We start from the raw sequence: 24,031 nt of genomic DNA, 5'->3' as shown, positions 1-24,031 counted from the left end.
GGGCAGCTCATCTATGGGACCTCGTAGATGCTCCTGCCCAGAACAGTCATCTTCTCTCTCCTGGAAACCTTAAAACCATGGTTATGCTCTTGCTCTCCTAGCAGTGGAGTGGAAGGAAGAGCAAAATCAGCGTTCGTTTGCACACCCAGACTTAGCCCTAATCCTCCTGGCTCCCAAGGAGGTCTCCGGCTGTGATGGCAGTCCTGTCGGTGACACCTGCCCACTTGGAAGAGGACTGAAGCCGTCCCGTTGTTTCACACACAACGAACGTCTGTCGGGTGGGAACAGCATCCGTGCTGCGGTGCCAGAGCCAGGCACAGGGGGCTGTCCCCGATCAGTGCCACTGTGTAACTGGGGCCATCTGGAGTTTTTCCTGGCTGGCACTTACATCTGCTGAGCCACACCAGCTCGAGGGGCGTTTGCTGGAGGAGACCAGGCTTTCCAGTGCTTTTCCCAATAGAGTTTAAATTATTTTAAGGATTGTGCCCCCCCAACTTTCCTTTGAAGATGATTTGGTCAATTTGATCACCAGCACAAAAGTGGGGTTTCTAATGTAAGCAGTTAGCAAGACCCCCTCCCTTAGTATCCTGCAGAGGGCAATTCAGCCCACCTGCCTGGGTTGGCTGTTTTAGATCATCTGGCTTGTCCTTGGAGGCTCTTTTCTCTCTGTCATTACTATCTGTACAAAATTAACAGCATTAAAGTGGAAGCATTATTTTTTCATATGGCGAATGCCAAGGGAGGTGAATCCCACATCCTTTACCTGAGGATACTCTGTGAGCGTGGAAGAGCGTTAAATACTTCAGCATCGGTTTCCTTCATCCCTCTCCATCATGCTGACTGTAAGACAAAAGTGAACCTGGGGCTGGTTCCTGCAGAGCCCACTGAGGTCCAACGCTGGGAACTACTACTTGAAACCTACCAGATAATCAGCTCTTAATCCCTTTAGCATGTTTTCGGTGATACAGAGTTGTACACGCAGGCAATGGCTTGGGTGTCGCTGGCACGGTTGGCTCTGCTACCCTGTGCTGCTGTCACGCCCCCTGTTTTGGTAGTCAGAAAGCTTCCTGCCTTGTACATGGTTACTCTCACCAATCAAACTTGTAATCTCAGTGAAGAATGAAATCAGATTTGTTTGACAAGACCTGTTTCCTGTAGAAGTATGTTGACTGGTGCTAATTATACTCTTGTTCTTTAATTCTTTATGATTTGAATTACATCAGCATTTTCATTATTTTCCCAGAAGTGATTTCAGGCTGAGACCTTGAATGCCTAACATTTCATTGCATTATAATCCTAGCACATCTACTAAACGTGATCCTTCTTCTGCACTGAGATGCTTCCGCATTAGTCTCTTCAAGGACTTACCAGCTTTCTTCTTCTCCCGGGCGTCCCCTCATGGGCTCTTGCTTGCTAATTCTTGAAATCTGTTGAGTCTGTCACTGTGAAATGTGTTTGATTTTCTCAGTTCTCCTTCTGCCCATCCCAGTCCCTTAAGTATTATAAGCTCTGATACTTCTCAGTCAGAAGTTGTCCTCTGCCTTGTGCTTTCCACTGGCTGGTGGGGCTCATGGATCTGCACTGTCTTTTCCTCAGGCTGCTGTTGCAAGTGATCAAGATCTTTTTGAAGTCTCCTCCTGCCTTCCAAAGAGCTTCTGGGTTCATCTCTCTCCCCCTTGGCAAAGGGGATGGAGATGCTCTCTGGAAAGTGCTGGAAAGAGCTATGTAGGTTTGTTCCACTGCCTGGTTATTCATGCAAACATTGACCAGTACTGGAACCAGGCTGTGGAGCTTTCTTGTGGTTTTCTTCCAACCTGATGTTAGTGACTAGTCCCAGGATTTGATTTTTCAACCTGTTGTGGAGGTGTCATACAGGAATTTCATGTGACCGTGGTGCCTTGGGGTTGTTTATGAAAGTGTCATAACTGAAAAGCCCAGAAATGAAGATAAACAATGGCTGTGGCTTCTCCCACCTCCATGAGGCTGTTGTCCCTGTTAGAAAAGAGCCGAGTTGTTTGCTCACCGCATGGTCTTGACGCATCTGTTCCAGCTGTGGCCAAAGTCTTAGTTATTTTCTAGATGCTTGCAAACGGTGTGTGTGATTTTTAAGAGAATTACAGTCAGACAGTCCCTGGGTTGTTAGTTATGTATGAGCTAAGGAATCCTGTGTTACTAACGGGAGGAAGCAGCCCTGTCCTCCTGAGGGCTATGGAAATAACATCCTACTTTCCTAATAAAGACACAGAATGGCTGACCACAACCATCGTTCACAAACTATTAAAAAGAACTGCAGCAAGGGAAGCTCTGATTGCATATAGGGGGGAAAAAAATTGCCCTGAAAATGGTGCAGTGGTGAAGCAGGGCCCAGAAAGGTGACAGCATCTCCAGATCTCCATTTCTGGGCATTGTCAATGCTTTTTTGTATGTTTCTGTGAATTTTAACATTTTTACTTAGCATTTTGTCTATATGCTTAAAAGAACACCGCAACCACCATAACTTCTTCTTGTCTTCAGCCATGCCAGGCATGGCTTTTCCATAGGTTTCCCTTATTAACTTGCTTCACTTCATGCCAGTCACAATAAAATATGAGTTGCCTGCTTACGCTCCTTCCATTTCTCACGTATTGCCTTTGTACGCATGGTCGTCACCAGCACTTTGTTACTCTGAGGTTGGTTTTGTTTGAAGTTGTTGTCTTCCTAGATTGTCAAATTGTGGCCTTTAAAAAAAATAAAGTTTTTAAACTTTTCTTTGAGTCATAGAATCATAGAATGGTTTGGGTTGGAAGGGACCTCTAAAGATCATCTAGTCCAAAACCCCTCTGATTTTCATTTGTACTTTTTGCTCCTGTTTCCTGTCTGACTCTGCTTGTAAATTTTCTGAGATTTGGGAAAGCCATTTCAGGTTTGACCTGTCCTCCCTTTGGCCAACACAGGCTGTGATCGTCAGTGGTGGGACAATTACATGCTTCCAGTCCAGTGATTCAGCCCTCTTTCTGTGTCATTATGAGGTCCGAAATTGTAGACCTCGGGGTCTTTAATGCACTTTGTGCATTAAAATTATGTAACGAGCCTGTCCTCACCAATCGCAGGGTATGATATAGTGTAATGATGACAGATATTGACAGGTACAAGGGACCTGTTTCCAGGCAGTGCGAGAAGCAGAAATCTGGTGATGAGAGCTGGGTCGTTGGCTCTGTGTCCATCACGTGTTGGCTTTCCATCATGTGTGTCATCACACTATTTCATATCCTGAGCACGTTTCTGATTTATATTGGTGCAATGGTGGCTGAGCTGAACCAGTGCAAACTGAGATGTCTTCTCCGGCATCCTCTTCAGGTTAACTACCCTGTGATGAGTTTACAGTGTAGACTACTCCTAGTCCCAGCTCTGATGGATTGACATACCAATGATGGCTTGGTTCGATCCCCTCCTTTGTAGACAAGCCAGGAGCTGGAGGAGACATGGTTTGGAGAGGTGACAGCTGAGTCTGCTGTGGCAGCTCAGTTCAGACATGCTGGTCACCCTGCACTCACCTCTCCCTGGCTCTCACTATCCTCCTCCTCAGGAGCCCTGGCCAGATTTCCTGCTGAAATGGAGAAGGGAGTCCAAGACTGCCTCAGCCTCGGGTTAGGCACAGTGTCAGGTGAGTTGAACAGGATGTTTTAGGACTGAAGAAAGACCATTGATGGCTGTATTTGAGAGGATGTGCAATGACAACAGCCTTTGTGAGCAGGAGACCTGCCCTGCTTTGTTGATGGAGAAAGACCTGCTGCCCTGGCAAAACCAGCTTTCACCTGAGAAGGTGGCTCCTGCTAGACATTTGCTGGCATCTCTTGGTTTTGGGCTGTGCAAGTTCAGCTGACTTAATGCATTGCTGCTGGTTAAGGAAGAAGAGTCCTTTTGGCATCCACAGAAGGGTAGGTGAGCCTCTGAATTTGCAGGATGGATGCCAAGGTGCAGACTCACTCATATCGATGAGCCTGGTGTTAGACCAGGGGGACCCTGCCTTACTTGTGCCTTGCTGTCTTTGTGCATCTGCTGGATTTTTGCTCCAAAACACAATAAAGAGAAAGCAATGCTATTTTTTCCCCCCACCAAATAAGTTCTAATACTAAACAATGGGCATCCTGGAGTAGGCAGAAGGGGTTGTATTGTCAGTGGGATGGGGTGGCTCCTACTTCCTTGGATGATTAATGTGGAGATGGGTCTGGATGATGTACGAGAGCATTTCCCAGCCTGTGTTCCAACCAACCTTCCTGTGGGCAAAATTTAGAACTGTGCGTTGTAGCTCCACTTGCCAGAAGAAGGGAACATTGGGGTGGCAAACGGGGCCTGGATGAGATAGTAGCTAGCGTCATTATGTAGGAGACCTGCTGGGGAAGTGATTTGGGGTCCTGCAATGCTCACCTTGTTGAAGAACAAGATTTTTCAACTCCATCAGTAAAACAAGGCATCTCCATCTTTGATCAGAGTAGATGCCCAGCTCTGGTGTCCCTGTCCCTAAGGTCCCCCTGCCCCAGTTGTACCAGTGATCAGGGTGGCTGTGGATTTGCCCAGTTAAGTCCTGGAAACCTCCAGTGCTGGAGATCCCCCACCTCTCTGGTGGCCTGCCTCAGGGCTGTACGGCCCTCCTGAGGAAGCAATATCCTAAATAATCTTTTAATATCCAACTTGAACATCCCAAGTTAGAATTTATATTTTGAAAAGCTCTCTCCTGGGTCAGGATGGCCATCCTGGAGTCACTTGCTGTTCTCTTTTTATGGGATGAGATAAGTCACTATTCTTGTTTTATGAGATGAGATGCCTTCTAGTTAGCTGGGCATGGGTGAAAGCTGTGTTTTCCCTTCATTGCTTTCAGCCTTTTCTTTAGGAAATTGCATCTTTCTGGGTATGGCCAGGTTCAGCGTTTAAACCATGTCTTTGTTTTTTGTTCTCTTCTTACTCTGCCCCAAATGTTGGTGGTACATGAATAGCATTGCCCCGAGGGTGACGATCCTATTTGGCCATGGATCCCCACTGCCCCAGAGATCCTGTCTCAGAGGTCTGGGGAACGAAGCACCTAGGAGGAGGTGGGAGAGGAGCTAATCCATGAGTTGATTTGTCTCTAAGGCATGGCTCACAACATTTCCGCTGTGCACAAACTAGAAATGTCTGCACACATCCAGAATACCTCGTAGGAGCGATGCTAAACTAAATGCTGGAGTGCTTCAGAGTTTCTCTTTCCTTGGAGTAATAATTTGCAGTCACCCCAGCTTCAAAAAGCACATGAGTCAGATGGGGGTGAATTATTTGTGATCAGCAGAGCTGCTTTCTCCTCCATGCCAACAGCATCTCACAAGTGGAGGATGCCAAAGATGTCCAGACATGGGAGCAGGTCCATCCCGGACCTGGAAATGCTCCCTCCATCCCTGCTCCCACCTGGCACACTGGTCCCTTCCCATCCGCCGCAGCTGAGTTTTTAATAGCCATTTCCCTGTGAAATCAGGAAGATTGCTGGCTGTGAAATACAAATGATACGTACTAAATGCTGTGTAATGGATTCCTCTTGCAACGTTTTGTGACTGTGTGTTTCTAATAAAAGCCTCCGGGAGTGAGGCGGAGGCTTGTTGGCTGGCATGGGGTCGGGATGGTGGGGAGGGCTGGATCCTGCAGCTGGTGTGCGTGGTCCCCACGAGGCTTAATGGGCAGCTGGGGTGGCTCTCATAAGATGAAACAGCCAGCTACAAAACCCCACGGAGGATGCGTACCAAGGAGAAAAAACAAGCTCGTAGCGATGCTCTTCAAGGGGGGTTGTCCATTCTCTGCTCTGCTGGTGGAGATGTGGGGTGAAGATGTGGGGTTCGGGGGAACAGGGCAGCAGTAGGATTTGCTTTGCATTATCACGGGGAACAAAGCTACCCTGAGGACACACCCTCTTGCTCAGGCTGGCTGTAACATTGGGCCGATCATGGAGATGTGCGCTACACAGTGCTTTAGCATGGAGAAAAGCATGTGGGCAGCACTTGGTGCTTTCAAACTGGGGGATGGATGAGTCACCCTAAGAGTTGTTGCAGAGGTAACCAGGGGTTTCAAGCTTTTTATGTGCAATTCAGCAGCATTAGGAGTATGGGGAGGTTCCCACGGTGCTCTAGCAAGAAATGGATTTAGAGGCGTGTACGGAAGGGGCTTAAAGTTGGCCCTTACAGGAAAGTACTCTAAGTGGGTCATCACCACTTTTGGGGCAGCATTGCTAATGAGATCCCTGTCCGCAGAAAGTACCAGTATTGGGAGAGTAATACAGATGGGAGAGGATGGCTTGGTTACAACCGAGACAATTTGGTGCATCAGGGGAACAAAAGTGGGTCTGAGTATGGCCACGGTGTATCTGGGAGCAGAAAGTGTGGTCCACGGCTGTGGGACAGGAGATGCTAACTGGGAAATCTCTGGCCCTGAAAACACCTTTGAAATGCATTTCCCTGGAGTGAAAGAGCTAATCAGCTCCTTGCTTGGTGAGCCAGGACATACCAGTTTATCCTTTCCTTGTGATGATGGGTCCTGGATGGTGGGTCCATTTCTGGTGTTCACAGCCAAAGGATAATCAAAATAAAAATAAACCAGCTATGGTCATGACTCAAGGTGTGGAAAACCTGCCTGTTGTTTGATTTATCCAGCAGATTAAGGAGTGTCTTCTGCCTCATCTGCTGGTACCGGCCTGGAGGAAGGGTTGTTAATCGTGAAGGTCTGTTTAATTTAGCAGGGCAGGACTCTGTGGCATGGAAGCTGGACTAATTCAGACTGGTAGAGGAGCATGTTTTTAATAACGTGTCTAATTAACTGTGCAGCAGCTCACTCAGGGATGTAGTCGATTTGCTATTGCTCATAATCTGTAGATCAAAGGTGTCTGATTTCTCATAAACTGGTTTTGACCCCCGGGGCTCTTCCCTCCAGCTAATACCCCTCTGTCTCCAGCCATCCTTGGGCACGTGCTGGGCTGGAGGGTTGGCCAAGCAGCCTGGCCAGGCTGTTTTCTAGCTTAGAAACATGTGAGCTTTTGTTCGGCTGCAGTGGATGCCAGTGCCTCATGCTAAAGCCCTGCTCCCACTGCCTGATGCAGGAGCATGCTGGGCTGGCTCTGCTTACCCCATCCTCTGCGAGTACTACAGAACAAACATCTCCCTGATAAGATACCTCTTACTGAAGCTTCAGTTTCAAGGGGTATCCTAATAAATGCAAAGATGCCGGGACACAAGCTGCTGATAAGAATTACCCTGCTGCACATGGGTATCTCCCAGTCGCATGCATCACGGCTGCTGTGGCATTGGCTGGCACTTACCCTGTGCTGCTCGAGGTCCCCTCCCCACATTGGGGCTGGGGAGGGCTTTTCATCCTGGGAAATTTAACAGCAATATTGGATGCTTCCTTCTGAAAGACTTGCCCTTGTCTAAATAAACCTGGGGAAGTCCTTCGGCCGGCACTGGGTAGAGTGTCAGACCAGATGTTCGCGCTTCACCCGTCTGACCTCCGGATCGATGGAGCCGTGAACTGTCCTTTGTTCGCCCGTCCTTGCTGTTGGACACCCGCTGCCACATCCGTGACAACCGGCCCGCTGCAGACAGCCACTGCCCCCAGGCTGGTTGGGGGTGTTGGTGCCTTGGGTGCTTTGCTGCCCCCTCCCCTGCAGCAAAAAAAGGTCGAAGCCATTTTGTTCATGCGTTCGGTTTTTGGGTGCTCAGTGTTGTGTTTTCCGTGGTCTGGTGTTTCTCTGCTCTGTGGGAAGCAGAAAACCCCTTTTTTTTAGTGGGGCCGGCCAAAGCAAGAGCTGCTCCCAAGTGCTGAATGAGCGTTTGCAAGCCTTGCGCCATGCCTGTAGCGAACACCATCAGGGCTCTGCTCCCAGGCACATCACCGTGTGCTCTGCCCCCTCCCAAGTGCCACCTCAGAGGACCCACATGTTTGGTGGCGGCTGAGCCATTTGGGTGCCCCCTCCTGTCACCTGTGCCTCTGCAATGCAACATTTCACTTTTGGGAGCTTTCTCACTTGAGTGACCCCATCGGGCAAATCTGTGGTATCTGAAGGAAAAAAAGTTATCAGAAATAAAAGGCACTGAAGGTCTGATCGTCTTGTTTCACACTTGCCCAGCTCCTCTGCGGTGGAAACCAGCTGGGTGTCAGCAGCTGTCACCTCCCTGGCTGGCATGGCGTGTCCCTGCAGGGATGCTCCTGCCTGTCCCACACCTCTCCAATCCCTCCATGGCTTCTTTGCCGGGCTCCCCGGTGCAGGGCTTTGCTCTTTGTGGACTCTCCCTGGGGATCAGTCCTGGCCTGGGCACGTAATGGCATGGGGACAAGTGGGTGTGTGGAGCTGGTGAGCCTGGGCTTGGCACTGCCCTGGCATGATACAGGGAATATTATAATTTGCTTTTGCCCATGCTTGGAGTGGGGCAGCTTTAAGGACATTTTTACCAAGTTCTTTAAATCTGCATCCCGTGAGTCAGAACTGTGTCAAGAGTTAATTATTTTCTCTGAGAGGAGTAAACAAAGGCTCAGCCAACGAGTTTTTATTCATCTATAAATCCCTGGCAGCATGAGCGGATAGATGGGGCCAGCAGCCCTGAGCATCCCACTGGTGTCTCTGCCGGGGGCGGCTGTGCCGAGGCAGCCGGCCCTGGAGCCTCTGCTCTCCAGGCAGCATAAATCAGGAGACACAGAGAAGTGCTGTATCCTCTGCGGGCAGGGGAGGTACCTCCTGTGAATCGAGGAGGTATTTTTCACCCCGAGGAGATGTTTTCCACTGCCTGGGCTGCTGGGGTTTGATGGGGCGCAGACATGCTCCTGGCAGGGCTGGGACCAGCTGGTCCCCTCCTTTGCTGCCTACTAGGATGTGGGTTTTGGGGAGACTTGCCTTGTGCATTTGGGGTGAGCAGCTCAGAGGGCAGCATTCATGTTCCAGGTGTTCTCGGTGAGCAGCCAGGTATGTGTTATGGCAAGAGGGACTTATTGAAGATGGCAGCATCTGACGGTGTTTGCAATGGAGGGTTTCCAGTCGGATGGGAGAGCCCTGGTGCCCTGCAAGGCTGCCTGCAGTGTCAGCCCATCTCCCATGGGATCGGCAGCCCCAGTGCCCGTGGTGGCAGACCATCTCCCATGGGACTGTTGCTTTTGCTGCATCAGCCACAATGCCTCGTGGAAGGTAAGAGGCGTCGGACACCTCTCCCATGGGCAGGCTCTGCACCTGCCGAGATCAAGTCAGCTGGACTCACTCTGGCATCCCCATTCAGAGGAGCGGTGCTGCTGCCGACCCCCGGGCTGTGCTCACCCTCTGCTTGAAAGCAGCTCACCTCAGGGCCAGAGTCATGTCTGGCCTGCGGTAGCATCACAGCCTCTGGGCTCTCCGTGGCACCAGTAGCTTGTCAAGGTTTCTGGGGCATGCTGTGGTCCCAGGTGCTCTGGAGGAGATGCAATGACCACGCACGAAGCTGTGTGTGCAAGCTTGTGCTTTGCCTGGCGGGCAAGTCTGGTCTTGAGGACATCTATGTGGCCACCCTCAGCCCAGGCTACATGTGTTGCCTGCCATAAATTCCCTGTGCATCCCAGAGCCAGCAGCCCATCTGCTCCAGTGTTGCTGACAGTGGTGCAGGGTGCTGGTGGTTTCCCATGGCTTGGCCATCGTGGCCGCTGGCTGGCCCAGGCTCTTGTATGGCAGCAGCAAGACCTGCCACGATGCTCTCAGGGGGCTCCACCTCCTGAAAGCATGGGCAAGGAGAGGGGTGCTGTGATGGCAGAGGATCGAGTGCAGTGTTGGGAAATGAGAGAAGAGCGGTGTCCTCTTCTTTTAGCGTTCCCAGGTGTTTGGGTGCATCCGTGGGTGCTCAAGCACATGCCATAGATCAGAGTCCCTCCCTGAGCGGGGATGGGACTTGAGCCCTCCAGAGATCCCTTCCCATCCCACTTGTGGGATTCAAAGATCATTGGGAGTGCAGCAGCAAGGGGAGGATGAACTTGCTGCTCCTTCACATGTTTTCCTCCTGCAGACATTTATAAAGGCTGTTTCACGCTGAGTAGGGAATTTGGGCGATGGTGCATTCCCTGCACAAGACTTTTCACCTGATTTCCTGTGTCAAGGCTGAGGAGGTTGTCAGGTAACGCCTCAGTCACTCTGTACACTAAATTTTGGAAGCATGGTACTTTTATGAGGCTCAGGCAGCAAGCCCTAAACCCTGCAAAGCTGTAGGTGTTTGTCTGCTCATCCTTTGGTGCTTGGAGGTTGCAGGGCTGCTCTGTTCTTGGTAGGGTGGTTTTGCACATGGGGAGGGAGTGGGGGTGCCACGGGTAGATCCTTCCACAGTCCCCATCGTGCACCCGTGCAAAGAGCACTGAAGGCCTGGGGTGCTGAGGAGAGGGTGCAGACACAGCTTGTCCCAAGGACACATCTTCCCCGCAGGGTCCACAGGTGCCTGTGGGTGAGCTTGCTGCTGGGTGCGTGTCTCTGGGTTTGCACGGGCAGTGCCAACCACTGTGGTCACTTCAGTGTCATGTGCTGGAAGGGTCTGGGGGTGCTGATCAGTGCTAAGCCAAAACCATGCATTGCAAGGGGACAAGGTGCTTTATGCTTACTGATTTCCCCAGCCTCTCCTTGGAGCATTCTGGGGCAGGCAGTGGGGAGTGCTCCCTGCCTCAGTTTCCCTCCCAGCCAGTGGAGAAGAGTGATACCTCCTCCTTGCACAGGCATGCTCTGGAAGAGCTGGTCATTGCTGCAATACGTGCAAGAGGCTTTTACCCATAGTGAGAAAAGACAGTGAAACAGGGGCCTTCCCCACTGCAGAAGCATGGTGGCAGTGGTCTGTCCGGCACCAGGCGTGCAGAGGGATGCAGAGGAGCCACGAACTCCTAGTTACATCTGGCCAACATCCACGCTGATACCTCTGCCGCTTTTATCCTCAAAGCTTGCTCGGGGGGTGTTCCCGTTGCTGTGCCTCCTTGACAAAGCATCTGAAGTGCAGAGCAAGGAAGTGGGGCTGCAGGATGGGGCTGAACTGCCTGGTTTTTGGCCTGGAGAGCTCTCAGCACTGGATTCACCCCCACCAATGCTCACCGAGTTGTCCTACATCCCGGCTGTTCAGCTAATACCCCAGGCATCTCTCTGGTTTGACTCCTGCCGAGATGTTGGCCGAGTTGTCTGGGCAACTGCTGCAGCTTTTGCAGAGCCGATGGGTTGTTTCTTCTCCCAGGGTTTGGTGATCATGCCTGGGGGGCCGGAATGGATCCTGCAGCGGTACTCGTAGAGCCACCATGGCCTCTCTGCAGGCAGCACCTGGACCACGTGCTTTAGGCATCCTCCTGGTCCAGGAAGGGTTTGCTGCGCAGCTGGAAATGTCTGCATCGCTTTGCAGTGAGTCCTTGGGGCACTGAGGCATCTCCATCCCTGGAGCTCTCCCAGGCTTAGCTAGGCAAAGCCCCAGCTGTCCCGGTCTTGTGGTGGGGATGGGGTTGGACTGAGACCCCTGAGCTCCTTGCCACCAGCCCTGTGGGATGCTACGGAATCATTTCCCATCCTTGGACTGCACCATCCCTGCTTGCTGCACGGCAAAAAGTGTTGGCAGGGGAGAGGAGAGCTGTTGGTCCTGGGGCTGTCCTTGCCCCGCAGATCTGTAGGGGCTCTGCTGACCACACGAAGGAGCTGCTTGAGAGCAAATAGTTGTCTCGGGGATGATGCTGCTATCAGGAAACAACTCTAAAGTTGCTAATGTGGTCCCGACACTGCACATCCCTCGCTCCTGGATGAGACAGGGTGAGGAGCTGCCCGGGGCCGTGCGACGCTGCCAGTGAGAGGGGTCTCAGGCATGTCCGTGGCTCTCGGCATCCGCTGGTCACTGCTGGTACCCAGCCTGGAGCCACCATGTCTGCTTGTCCCTCCTGGCTTTGTCCTTTTTTTTTGCCCAGTGCGTTGGGGCATCTGCCTTTGCTGCTTGACTTCACACTTGAGTGTCCCCATGGACTTGCCTTTCCACAGCTCTGGTTGTGTTTGCTTTTGGTGTATTTCAAAATTCCTCTTTTTCTCTCCTTTATGTTTGCTGGCAGTCGATTTTTTCATTGATACATCCTTTTGCAACTGTCTGCATCTTATAACTGCTAATTTACTGCTGCCAACTTCCCCCGGTTTTAATTTATACAATATGTTTATTTTTACTGCAATTTTTTTCTTTTATTCAAAGCCAAGATAATTTTTAGCTAAAGACGCCTTCTTTTATGATCGCAGATTTATGAGATTTTGGCAAAGCCTTCTTAAGCTAGCTGTAATTACTATTCATTGTTTTGTTTACATTTTTCCCCTAATCAATTTTTGCTAATAATCCCTTTGAAATTTTGGAAATTGCCCCTTTTCCACCTCCGGGTATGTTTCTTTTTGGTAAGTGCAAAAATCTCTTCCCATATACGTGTAACCAGATTATGGTTGTCTGTACCTGCGCAACGGCTCATCCTTGGTTCATTGATGCACTCCTCTTCCGCTGACAAAATTAGGTTTGCTCTGCAATTACCCACATCAGTTGTATTAGTTTTGTGATGGAAATGAGTCTCCCCAAGTGTTGGGGTCTCCAGGATGCCATCCCAGTGGCAGCCTGGACCCTGGCACGTGCTCTCCTCCACCCCCATGAGCAGCAGAGCTGGTTCATAAGCTGCTGCCACCTTCTCCAGGCTGGTCTGCAGACCTGCAGATACATCCCGGTGTGGATGTTCCCCACTCCTGTACCGGTCCCCGCTCCCCCAGCTCCTCGAGGCAGCCCTTGTTGGGTGATGGCACCTCTGCTGTGGCCCAGATGCAAGTCGTACCTGAGATTTCAGCCCTGGAGAGGCTTCGCTCTTCTTGCGGTCCCTCAGCCCATCTCCTGCCTGCTTCGGGGATGCTCTTTCCCAATGGAGGGCAGCTGGCTGGCTCCTGCTTGATGGGCAGTGCTATGATGGATGGATGGAGCACATCCCTCGCCAGGGCAGGGCCACCAGTGAGCAGAAGCCTCATGGCATCCACTGGTGGAGCATCTCCTTGGTTCAGCCTGCTGCCTGGGGAGGTTGTATTAGTGTGTAATGAATTACCCAGGCGTAAAAGAGGAATCCCTCTCTGTGGTGAGGTATTGAAGATGGGGTTTTCCCAACGAAGGAAACATTTGCAGCTTGCTAAAAATACCCACTGCCTGCAGCTGCTGGCTCCACTGTGGCTTTATCTGCAGCAGGGGGGCCCAGAGGGGACACAGGGTTTGCGTTCCTGGCGTGGCTGCGAGCAAACCCCTGGAGATACCAAAGCGATGGCAGCGGGGAGATGTTGTGGCCTCAGGAGCTGCTAGAAGGAAGCCAAGCTCCTTGTAGGGATTTTGGGATTTCCTGTGTCTCTCCTGGGTAGAGGCTTCCTGCGGCCGGGAGCCTGATCCGGAGCCCCCCGCTGCCACGGCCAGCCCAGGGCGCGGGGCATCCCTCCGCGGCTTGGCAGAAACAAGCCTGCAGCTGGCCCTGTGGTTCCTCCCAAGCCGTTACCACTTGGAGCTGCCAACCAGAAGCAAATTTACAGCCTGTCAGTAAAAACAGTGAAAAGCAGGAATACTTGGCTGTCAGGTAGGTGCACGGAGCCAGACGAGCGTGGTGGAGGGCATCCCTGCTCAGCCATGTGCTCTGTGTGCTTGGCGGTGGGGGAGTGTGACAGTGGGTTTGGCACTCTGCACGGCAGCACCGGCCGTGCCGGAGGAGTGGGAGCATCTGCAGGCACGAGCGTTTGGGTGCCCAGGTGCATGTGACACAGGTCAAAGGCTGCTTGATGCTTGTTCTTTGCTGGGGAACTCCCCACCCTGGCTTGCTGGGGCTGGTGTAGCCTGGCTGCTCGTGCAGCAGTGCCTGCCTGTCCCTGCCTGTCCCTGCACTGCCGTCACCTCCCTGCAGCCGCCCTGAGCTCTGACATGAATTTGTTGCAGGGGACTGGCTGGAGCCAGGGATGCTTGGAGCAGCTGTCCAGGCTGCAGGCAGGGGCTGGCTCTGGTGGGGTGGGTACACCAGCGCAGCCCTCCAGCCCTGGACAGCAGCTTTGGGCATCCCTCTGCTTCAGGCAGCTCCCCACGTTGCTTTGCAAAGATCCGGTCACGGAAGAAGTTAACCAGGTTAATCTGCCAGGCTTGCTTGGCTGCACCACGTCTTTAATTCTCCTTCGCTGGACCCTGGTCCTGCCTCACCTCGCCCCCTCCGTGCCGGTGGCTCTGTGTGGCCCTGCCTTTACGAGCCAGGCACAGGGCTGTGCGGCACAGCTGCGCGGCGCTGTGTGGTTGTGGGGCTTTTGCTAGAGCCTTGGCTGTGTTTGGAGATAATATCTTTCCCCCGTAAATGTTATTACCCTGTATATGTTCGGGCGGGAGGGAGGGGTGGTCACCATCTGTGTTTTCCAATAAAAGCAAATTAAAATTGAAGCCCATTAAGGGTAGCTCAATTGGGATGCTGAGCAGGGCTCCAGAGCCTGCTGGGAACAAGTTGCTTGCAGCCTGTGCCACCATGCAGGGTGACAAAACCTCATTTAGTGCCAGCAGTGCTGGGAGGTGGGACAGGGGCTCGCTGCGCACACCGTCCCCACTCTGGGTGGGGGTGGCTGATAGCACCAACCCCAGGGGGAAGGGGAAGCAGAGCTGGCCAGAAACCCATGCCCTGGGCTCATGTCACTCCTCCTGGTCCCCTCAACGCTCATCACATCAAATGATGGGCAGAGGTTAGTGGGGAGAAGGGATGGGTGTCGTGTGAGAGCCGAGGACGTGCTCTGTACCTGGTGATGCTCTGCAGCCTCCGGGCTTCCTGCTGCATCCCAAATCTCCTGAGATCACCTCGCCCCTGTGCCCGGGGATACAGGCAAGTGGGTCTGGGGATACAGGATGCTGTGTCTGAGATACTGGAGAGTGGGTCTGGGGTATCAAGGGGGTCTAGGTGGTGTGGCCCTGCACCCTGGGCATTACACCTTGTACCAGTTGGCCCCAACCATGGTGGTGGGAGCAGGTTATTATGTTATAAAGCAACTCTTTCCCCTGGATGCTGTAGCCAGGAGCCATACGTGGCATCCGCTGCTGCACACCATTGGTAGTGGCTCTGTGTTTGGGCTCCAGTGGTGATGGCCATATGCTCATCTGTGCCGTGGGGCCAGCCCCATATAGTGGCTGTGCCACGCTAACAGCTGGACCGGGGCAGCGCATGTTGGAGGCTGCCGGCTCCTTTGGGGCTGGAGCATCTGCAGAAGGAGCTTGTGGGCATGGGGTCTCCAACCTCTCAGAGTGTCCCTGTCGCCCCTGGAGAGGAAAAGGGACCTGGAGGCTGTCGGGAGGGACATGGCCCCACTCCGTCCTCCTGGGGGATGGCTCGGTGGGGAATTTAGTCTTTGCTGGGCTGTCCTGATTGGGTGGATGAGGCTGGATGCGGGTGAGGACAATGCTTGCTTAACCTTGGGATTCCCTCCCACAAGGTGTCTTGCAGACGATGGGGTTGCTGCCACTGCAGGGACTGAGTCATTAGCGCTGACAGTAGCAATGGCTGTTAAATGTCTGCATCTGTGTCTTCTCTGTGTGGCTACTGTGTTCCTGGAAGCAGGAGGAGGGCCCTTGCTCTCTGGCATTTAGCATCTGCATTGTCTCCTCCCAGCAGCCTGCCCTCAGCTGAACTCGGACCACCTACAAGTCCCAGCTTTTTTTGGGGCAGATGCTGCCAGCCAGGACTGTGGGTCCCTGGTGCTGCTGGAGCAGCTTTCTGGGGTCTCTGGTGGGGTTATCAGGTTTCTGCTGACCTCTGGGGCAGATGGTGTCAGGAAGCTGGGGCTGGAGAGGATGCATCTGCAGCGATGACTGGGGGCGATGTGGCAGCCTGATGGAGTGTGGTCCTCCCTCTCATCCAGCCTAACCTGCTTCTTCAGCAGTGGACCCAGGCTGAAAGATCACAAAATCTGAATTCCCAGCCCCAACCCCTCTCAGCTGAGAGCCAGAGCTGGGCTGTATCCATCCCGGCCAGGCAGATGAGAGGGGCAATCCTTAGCGCTTGTCTGCCTGGCAGTGACGGTGTCTGGACAGGCTGATGGTCAGTTTGGTGCTTAGAAAGCAGGATACATGCTTGGATAACCTGCAGGACCCCTGAGGCTGTCGAGTTGGGCTTTCACCTTGGTTTTGAGCTTTCCAGCAGTCGAGCAGCCAGCACCATGCTGGGCAATGCCTGCAACGGCCGACTGCTTCAGAGGAGGGAGAAGAGGAGCTGGGAAGAGGAGCTGTGAAGCTGCTCCTCCCAGTGTGCTGGCTTTGGGTCACGGTGGTGCTCGGCACCAGCTCCCGGCTCACCCATTGGCATGCCCTATGCCCGCTGGCAAGGTGCAGCTCTGCTCTGAGCCCTGCTTTCCTTATTTCCCAGTCTAGCAAGGGCTGGGAGCTGAGGGCCTCAGTGCTCCCCCTTTTCTGCACAGCAGCATCAGCCCTGGGTTTGGTCCCCTGAGGATGGGTCCAGTGATGCATATAGTCAGATGGGGCATGGGGGATCAGGGGAAGGGAGGGATCTAGGTGGGGATGGGAAAGCATAGCGCAGGTCATGGCAGCCCCTCCGACAAGGTGCGGAAAAATGCTGGGGGAATTTCCAGTGGGGCTGCTGAACCACCGTGCTAAGAGCAGGGCGTCCTGGGGACATCTCTTCTTTTGACACCAGTCCTGCCTCCGAGTGCCACAAGCAGCTGAGCATCACCCAGTAGATGGGTGAAGGCATCCCAGCAAGCACTGCTGAGCCCCACCAGCTTCCAGCACAATCCTCTGCTCCCCTGCTGGCTCTGGGGCTGACTCCTGTTTCACAGGGCTTGCAGGCAGGCTTGGGTGACATCCTGGTGAACTGAGGGGCTTTATGGCTCCCCAAAAGTGGTGACATCTCTCCCTTGCCAGCACTGTGTGGTATCTCTGGGGTCAGGCCTCCCCAGTCGGTGCCTTGCTAGCCCCCAGATCTTAATAGCCTGGGGGGCTGCAGGTCAGAGATGCTCTGGATGATGGAAATGCTGGACTCACCGTTATTCTTATGTCTCTGAGTCTGGCTGGACCTAATTTTCCAGGGAGAGGTGTTGAACAACCAGATACCTGTCTGATGGGTTTCTTGCAGCACCGGGACCACCATCATGACCTGGTACAGCTGCCCTTGGGGTGGCCTTTGGGGCTCTGGGCACAGGGCGGGATGCTGGCTCCATCCCAGCTCAGTCAACTGCTTCTTCTTGCTCCCTATCAATCACTCTCCCTCTTGGAGTTTAAGTGGATCCCTGAGTGAAGTATCCAAAATATCCTGTAGCCGCCGGCTCACAATGCAGTGTGCTGTTCCCGCGCCAGCGGGTCGGCCAGGGGGGATTGGGTTTCAGTTTGTTCCGCTGGCCATCGGCCAGGCAAAGCAGAGCTCAGGGCTGCAGAGAAGGGCCACTGGGTTTGCTCAGCCCCTCTCAGCTCTCACTGGCAAAAATATTATAATAAGGCTCCAGTAAAGCACAGGAGGCAGAGAGGGGCCTTTCAACTTCTGGAAGGGTAAACAGATCTGTGGCAAGGGCTCCTCAGGGTGGGGGACAGACGGGTTTTTCATTAGCCGCCCCCCCTGCATGGGGATGCGGTGGCTGTGCCTGAGGACAGGCTGGAAATGCGGTTTCAGGAGCACGTGTGCCTGCGCGGAGGAGTTTATCCCAAGCTGCGGCGTCTCTGGCACGGATCCTGGTCTTGCTCCACCCAGCTGGGCTCCGGCACTGAGCCTGTTCTGCAGTATCCCTCCAGCCTGGACTGATCTGATGAAGTGCGTTAGGTGGGCTTCCAGGTCACGTCTGGGAGATGGTGACAAGGCAGAGTCTCCCCCCTGTGCCTGCCTTGGGATGACTTTGCTCCCAGCCCATTGGAGAGGTCTGGGCAACTTCTTGCCTGCTTTGCATGTCCAGCACTGGCCCCAGCTGATGCGATCCTGGGTCAACCGAGAAGCTCGCTCCCTGTGTTAATAATATTGTACCAGGATTAAAATGCTGGCAAGTTCCCTACCCTGAGGGAGGAGCTGGCGTGAGAAGTGAAAGGGGAAGGGAAAAAGTTGTGGGTGGAAAAATGAGGGTGGAGGCTCCAGCTATCTGTGGGGCTATTTATTTGTCCAGCTGTTTCTTTATCTGGATGAGTTTGGAGCCTGTGAATGTGAAGGATTTGCCAGGACTTCTGAGAAACTCGGGGCCAGATGCTCTAAATTGGTCTAAATTGGCAAAACTCCACGGAAGTTATTTTTCTGGACGCAGAGAAGTGTGTCTGCAATGTGCACAGCTCCTCTGTTAATCCCTTGCCCCTCCAGCCTCTCTGCCACTGTCCCTTGGTCCTGTCACTCTCCATCCCCAGTCCTGGCCATCCCACTGCCAGCACCCAGCGTGATCCCAGTCTTGTCCTCCCCTCCCAGGTCTGCCCACCAGTCTCAGTCCTGACTTGGCCAGATGGGAAAAGCTGGTGCAAATGAGATCCCCACACTCATCTTGCTTGTGGCTGAGCAGCAAAAAGACCACGCAGAAGTGTAGGAGCCCCCCACCCAGGTCATTGGCATAGCAGATCATCAGTTTGACAGCATCTTAGTGTAGCTGTTGAGCATCTGGAGGTGGTGGTGGTACAGTGGTGATGACGCATCTTTAGATGCAAAGTGCTCAAGCTGGAGCCCTGGCATGCCCTCGTAGCAAGCAGCAGTGCTGGCGACGGGTCCCAGCGCTGGCAGAAAGTTGCTTATTGAAAGCATCTTCAAAGTGAAAAGGACAGGCACTTATCTCCTAACCGTCCCGTGGGGAGCAGCGCGGTTTCTGGTGGGAAGCGGGCCAGAGTTGCGTCTGCTGGTTTTGAGCAGCTGCAGATTTATTTATAATGCCGTGGGTAGCATGTGAATCTGCAGATAAACACGCGGGAGGGAAGAACACAAACAACAACATTGAGAAAATGCTGCTCCGGAGAGAGCATTTCACTGAGCTGCAGCTATCACCAGGCACCAGAGATGGGCCAGGGGCCAGACACCCGCCCCTCATGCTCCCAGATGGCTTTGCTCCATGTCGTCACTGTCATTGCCGGGGGGTTGTTCTGTCCTGGATGCTAGGGGGGTCTTTATAGGGCTGCCGAGGCACCAGCCCCTCACCCTGTTATTTGGCACTGCCAAACGGGCAGGATGGCACTGTGAAAGCATTGGCTGTGACAGTGAGTGAAGCTGCCGAGTTTGCTGGTTGAAGCAGGCACCTTCTTCTCTCCATGGTTGGCAGGATGCTAACAGTTGGGCTTGGGGTTGCCCATCCAGAAATTGGTCTGTCTTTGTTGTCCCCAGCCCAGGAGTTGGTCCTTTTGGGTGCCTGGAGCAGGGTATGAGCATGGGGCAGCCCGCAGGTAGGATCAGGAGACCTGCTGGGTGGGATATGGCCATAGCAGCCCACCACGGGTCACCGTGGGTGCAGAAGTTGCAAGGGGCTGAGCACACTGAGGCCAGCCCCATTGGGACTACTGCAGGTTGAGGAGCTGCCTCTGGAGGATGGTGGGTTCCAATTCCTTGGGGCTTATCACACCCCGTGTAGGGCTTGCACCTGTAGCAGAACTCTGTACGACTGACATCTTGGTGCCTGGAGTCACCCATCCACTCAGATGTCCATGAGTATTTCCTTGGTTATCATACCTTGATGGCCAGAAGGAACCAAGGTGACCTCCTGCCCAGTGCGTGCTCCTGCAACATGTGCTTCTCCCACTCCTAGCTCACCCGGGATGGAGAAGGATGCAAACAGTGCAAGATCTTCTCCTCTTGGCAATTACCCTTCAGGGGTGATTACCTTCCCTGGTAAAATCGAATCTTGTTTCCACGTGTCTTACTGGGTTCAGCTCCCAGGCAAAGCTGTAGCTGCAATTTCCCTCACGAGCTAAGGAGCTCTGTTTCCTGCTACTTTCTCCTGGTGTAGATCCTTGCAGACCACAATCAATCATCTTGCAAACTCCTCTTTGATGAGCTTCCGCAGTCCCCCTGCAGCAATAAAAACTCATCCAGCTGAAGGAGAAATAGACCCCAGGGGAATCTCAGCCTTTCTATTGCGTGGCTGAGGTGGGTGGTAAGGCCTTGTCTTGCTTTCTTAAACCTTCCTGGTTTATTGATTGCTAGTTTGGACTCCATTCCAGCACTTTCAGGATGGAATGTCAGAGCAGGGCTTGGCTGCATCTTTATGGGGCCTTTCTCCCACCGCAGTCTGCCCACCACTGCCTCTTGCTGTGGAGATCTGAGCAGGTCTGAGCCTGAGAGAGAGGCAGAGAGAAGCCCCTGCAGATGAGGGATATGTTGGTTCATTGGACATCACTTCTGATTTTGTTTGCTGGAGAAATGAATTAATGCACTTCTTTTGTCTGGAAATAAGAAACTTCTCAGGGATGAGACAGTGATCTTCCCTGGAGGACCATGTGGCCTCCTTGACCTCAGGTGGGGGGTGAGGGGTGCTCCTGGCCAGGTATACGGGCAAGATGACTCTGTGGCAGGCCATTATTTGGACAATAAGGTGTTTTGAAGTCAGACATCAATAGATGATGGAGCAAACCCACGACCACCATTGAAACCCATCCTGGCTTCACATCCACTTTTGCAGTCAGTTCGGCTAACCAGGTTTGCTCTGATTCATGGGGACCAGTTATTCACAATTTTCTGTAATTCAGGCAACTACTGCTAAGTGCTAACATGCCAACCCATCTCCAAATGGACTTTAGACAGGGCAGCAATTTGGCAGAAAAGCTGTGCAAAAAGGGACGCATTGGGATGTTACAGCTGTGTGCAATGAGGACCACAGTCTTGGGGTCCACCTTACACAAAGAAGGTTGATAAACAAGAGCCTCAAAGAAAGGAACCTATTTTAGGGTGTAAGAAAAAGGAAGCTCAGCTAATTTAGTTATCTTGGAGATGATTCATTTGCCACCCTTAAGCACTACAAGAGGGAAAGGAGGTTTTGGATAGCAGAGTCTTTGTACAAGTAAAAGGAAATCTAATAGCTTGCAGCCGAACAGTGTAAATTCAGACTAAAATTAATGGAAGATCTTTTTTTATGACAAGATAATTGACCATTGGAAAAACTTGCTTAAAACCTGCAAATTTCTACTCCTCCTTGTCTTGTGTCAAAACAAGACGTCATTGAGCCAGCTGGGGTAGATGCATCACTCCAAGGAGATGTGCAATTCTTCAGCTGAGGATAAGGGGCAACAGTGAGGGCTGTGGGCAGTGTGCTCTGCAGTAATGCAGCGAGCACAACACTTCCATTGCATTGAGTTTTCATTAAATAAAAGTCTTTTAAAAATGCAAAATGCTTCAAAATATTTTTTTGGGGGAATTATTTATACTGTTTTAGAGTATATCTTCTTTTACATTATAGGCACTGCTATTAATATACTTACTATGCACCACTGTCATTGATAGTTATGATAAAGTAACAAATTTAAGGTTTTTTTAAAGTAATGCAGCTTCTAGCTAGCACTGGGTGAAAAATGTTGTTTTCCTTTCAGATCAAAGTGCCACTGGTGTTTTAATGAGAAAGCCAGATCCTCTGATAAAATAAACACTATTATTGAACTATGTAAACAAATATTCGGTTTAAAAAGAAATTTCATAAATCTGAATGACAACATTTCTGGACTAGCTGTTTTCCAGAACTCTTCCTAGTGGGAAAATTTGAGAAGAACTATTTTTGCTTTTTACTCTTGGAATAAAACCAAATTTTGAAATCCTGGTTTCCTGTGAACTGGAAACCGCTGGCTCTAACCAGGAGTAACAAACAACCCACAGTCTGAAAATGATTTACTGCCAGAAGTAGGTGCAAGGAGCATATCTGTGCCGAGACACTTTTTGGCTTGCCAATGAGAAAAGGGGAGTTCATGTGCGCTGTTGGGCAGGCTGAACAGCAGTCATTTCTGTATCCAGGCTTGTCTCTTAAATGATGGGTCTGCTCAAGGCTGAGCTTTTCTTCCTTCATTTTTGTTCAGCACAGTGAAAGTGGAGAAGGTGGAGATGCTTTTGGGGGATTTGTGGCAGGATGCTTGGTTTTTTGGTGGTGAGGAGCAGCAACAGGACATGGTTACAGTCAGTAACTCTCCATCGCTGTTGTGGCTATGGGCACTGGCACCATTTGTTGGGTTATAGGATGGTGGCTGGAGATCTCGACTATATTGGGGTTCTCTTGATTGATTGCTCTCAGTGAGCTGATGCGGAGTGGGTGTACGTCTTGAGCATAAGATGCTTTTTCTTGAGAGCTGCAGAGCCCTAAAGCTCAACTGTTTCCCTGCCTGTCCTGCATTAACTGAGGGGACAGGGGAAGTGAAGCTGCAAACCGAATTTTGTGTTTGTGTCTTGAGCGTGTGCGCGATGGATGCTTTCCAGCATCCCTGCAAATGCAGCTGGCATCCAGAGTGCATGCGCTGAAATTGGGGCAGATTCACATTCTCTCTACAGAGCAGAGGGACATAATTTCTTCTGTGGGCATCACCTTGGTCTTGGCCACAGAATCACTGGCCATATGCTGGCCTGTACAGTCTGTCCCACAAGCATCATGCTTTTCCCATGCCCAGCCTCAGTGTGCAGAAACCTTTGGGGGTGATTTCTAAACTCCATTTTCTAAACACTGGAATATTATGCTATTTTCTTAAAATGTCAGCATTAGGCACAGTGCAGAAAAATCCCCATCTTGCAACGAGCATGCGACTGCAGACCTGGAGGATGGGCAAGTTACCCAGATTGTGGAAACCACTCATGGAAGTGTCTGTCCAATGTATTTATGATGGGGCCATCTGGCCTGTTCCCATGCTGGATGGGGAACACCTACACACGTTAGCCCAAGTATTGGGGTGCCATAACCTGAGCATCCCTTCTCATGCTATCAGAGTAGTTAGGCCAACCTATAGCTTTTTGGGATGAAAAAAACTTCAGTGCTGGAAGCATGATGATCTGTAGAAAAGACAAGGAGGCTTTGCTGCCTGCGTGGCTTAGGGAGAGTTCTCTCCTCTGTGCTGGCTGGCAGTAGCGTCACCTGACCTATTTCAACCCAAATCGCCTGGAAAACCAGCTCTAACGTTGGTTTAATTTTTTAGTACTTTTAAGTCCTAAAAGTGCTGTTCCTTCCAGTGTGCTACTGCATCACCAAGAATTCTGCCTACCATGCAAAATGCTGAGAAAAAAGTATCCTGCTTTTGCAAAAGAAACTGGAAGGTGATGGAGGAAACATGCTCAGGCTGGGCTCCTCATTTGCGGCAGCAGAACTGCTCTGGGGCTGCAGTACCATGATTCTGGATTTTGAGGAGGAAAGTCCAGCTGGGCTCGTGGGTTGAAGAGCACATGCCCCCATGCATTGCAGGAGACAAGGGGGCCAGGGAGCAATGGGCAATGGATAGGGAAGCAAATGGGTGGAGGGACTGATGCCGGGCTCCTCCCTGGCTGAGAGCTGGCCAGAGGGCTTGGCGCAGGCTGGGCTCGATGGCTGCAGTTCTGGGCTGGCTCCTCTCCACCTCTTTCCCCTTCACCAGCCTCAGGCCATTGACCAGATGGCCCCTGACTCCTTGTTTCACCTTCTTCCTGCAGAAACACTGATGGACTCCACAACGGCAACGGCAGAGCTGGGCTGGACGGTGCATCCTCCCTCGGGGGTAAGTTATCCTGTCGCTTTACGGGGGCCCGGAGCCCGGTGTGGGGTCTCCTGCTGCACATGAACATAAGTGGGATGGCTCAACAAAAGTCACCCACTGAAGCAGAGTGCCTTGGCCATGTTCAAGGGTCTAGTGGGAAGAGCACAAAAGAGGATGACAGTTGAGGTTTCCACTAGGAGGTGATGCTTCCAAGAACTACCCCAGTGCTGGAGGAGTGTAATTCTTACCCTACAGCATTAGGCCAACATGATGTTGGAGGAATCATACTCTCCATAAAGCTGGCCTGTAGCCAGTTAAAAATCACAGAGAGGGAGAAATGAAATGCCAAGACCACCATCATTTCTCTCCAGTAGCTCACTTGTTACCCCATTGCCTGTCACACAGAAAAGGATGAAGGC

The 24,031-nt window shown here is 52.1% G+C and overlaps 1 protein-coding gene across 2 annotated transcripts in view; it reads left to right on the top strand.

Moving 5' to 3' along the window:
* Window positions 1-24,031, top strand: part of EPHB2 (EPH receptor B2) — a 130,113-nt gene that overhangs the window by 14,980 nt on the left and 91,102 nt on the right. For both annotated transcript variants that reach the window (XM_072883989.1, XM_072883987.1), the window contains exon 2: window positions 23,569-23,633. In XM_072883989.1, the coding sequence (XP_072740090.1) occupies window positions 23,569-23,633 (65 nt within the window). The remainder of the gene's footprint in view (window positions 1-23,568; window positions 23,634-24,031) is intronic.

The sequence above is a fragment of the Ciconia boyciana genome, chromosome 19, assembly GCF_034638445.1.
Source record: "Ciconia boyciana chromosome 19, ASM3463844v1, whole genome shotgun sequence".
In the NCBI taxonomy this organism is placed as follows: Eukaryota; Metazoa; Chordata; class Aves; order Ciconiiformes; family Ciconiidae; genus Ciconia; species Ciconia boyciana.
This window is presented reverse-complemented; position numbering and strand designations above follow the sequence as displayed.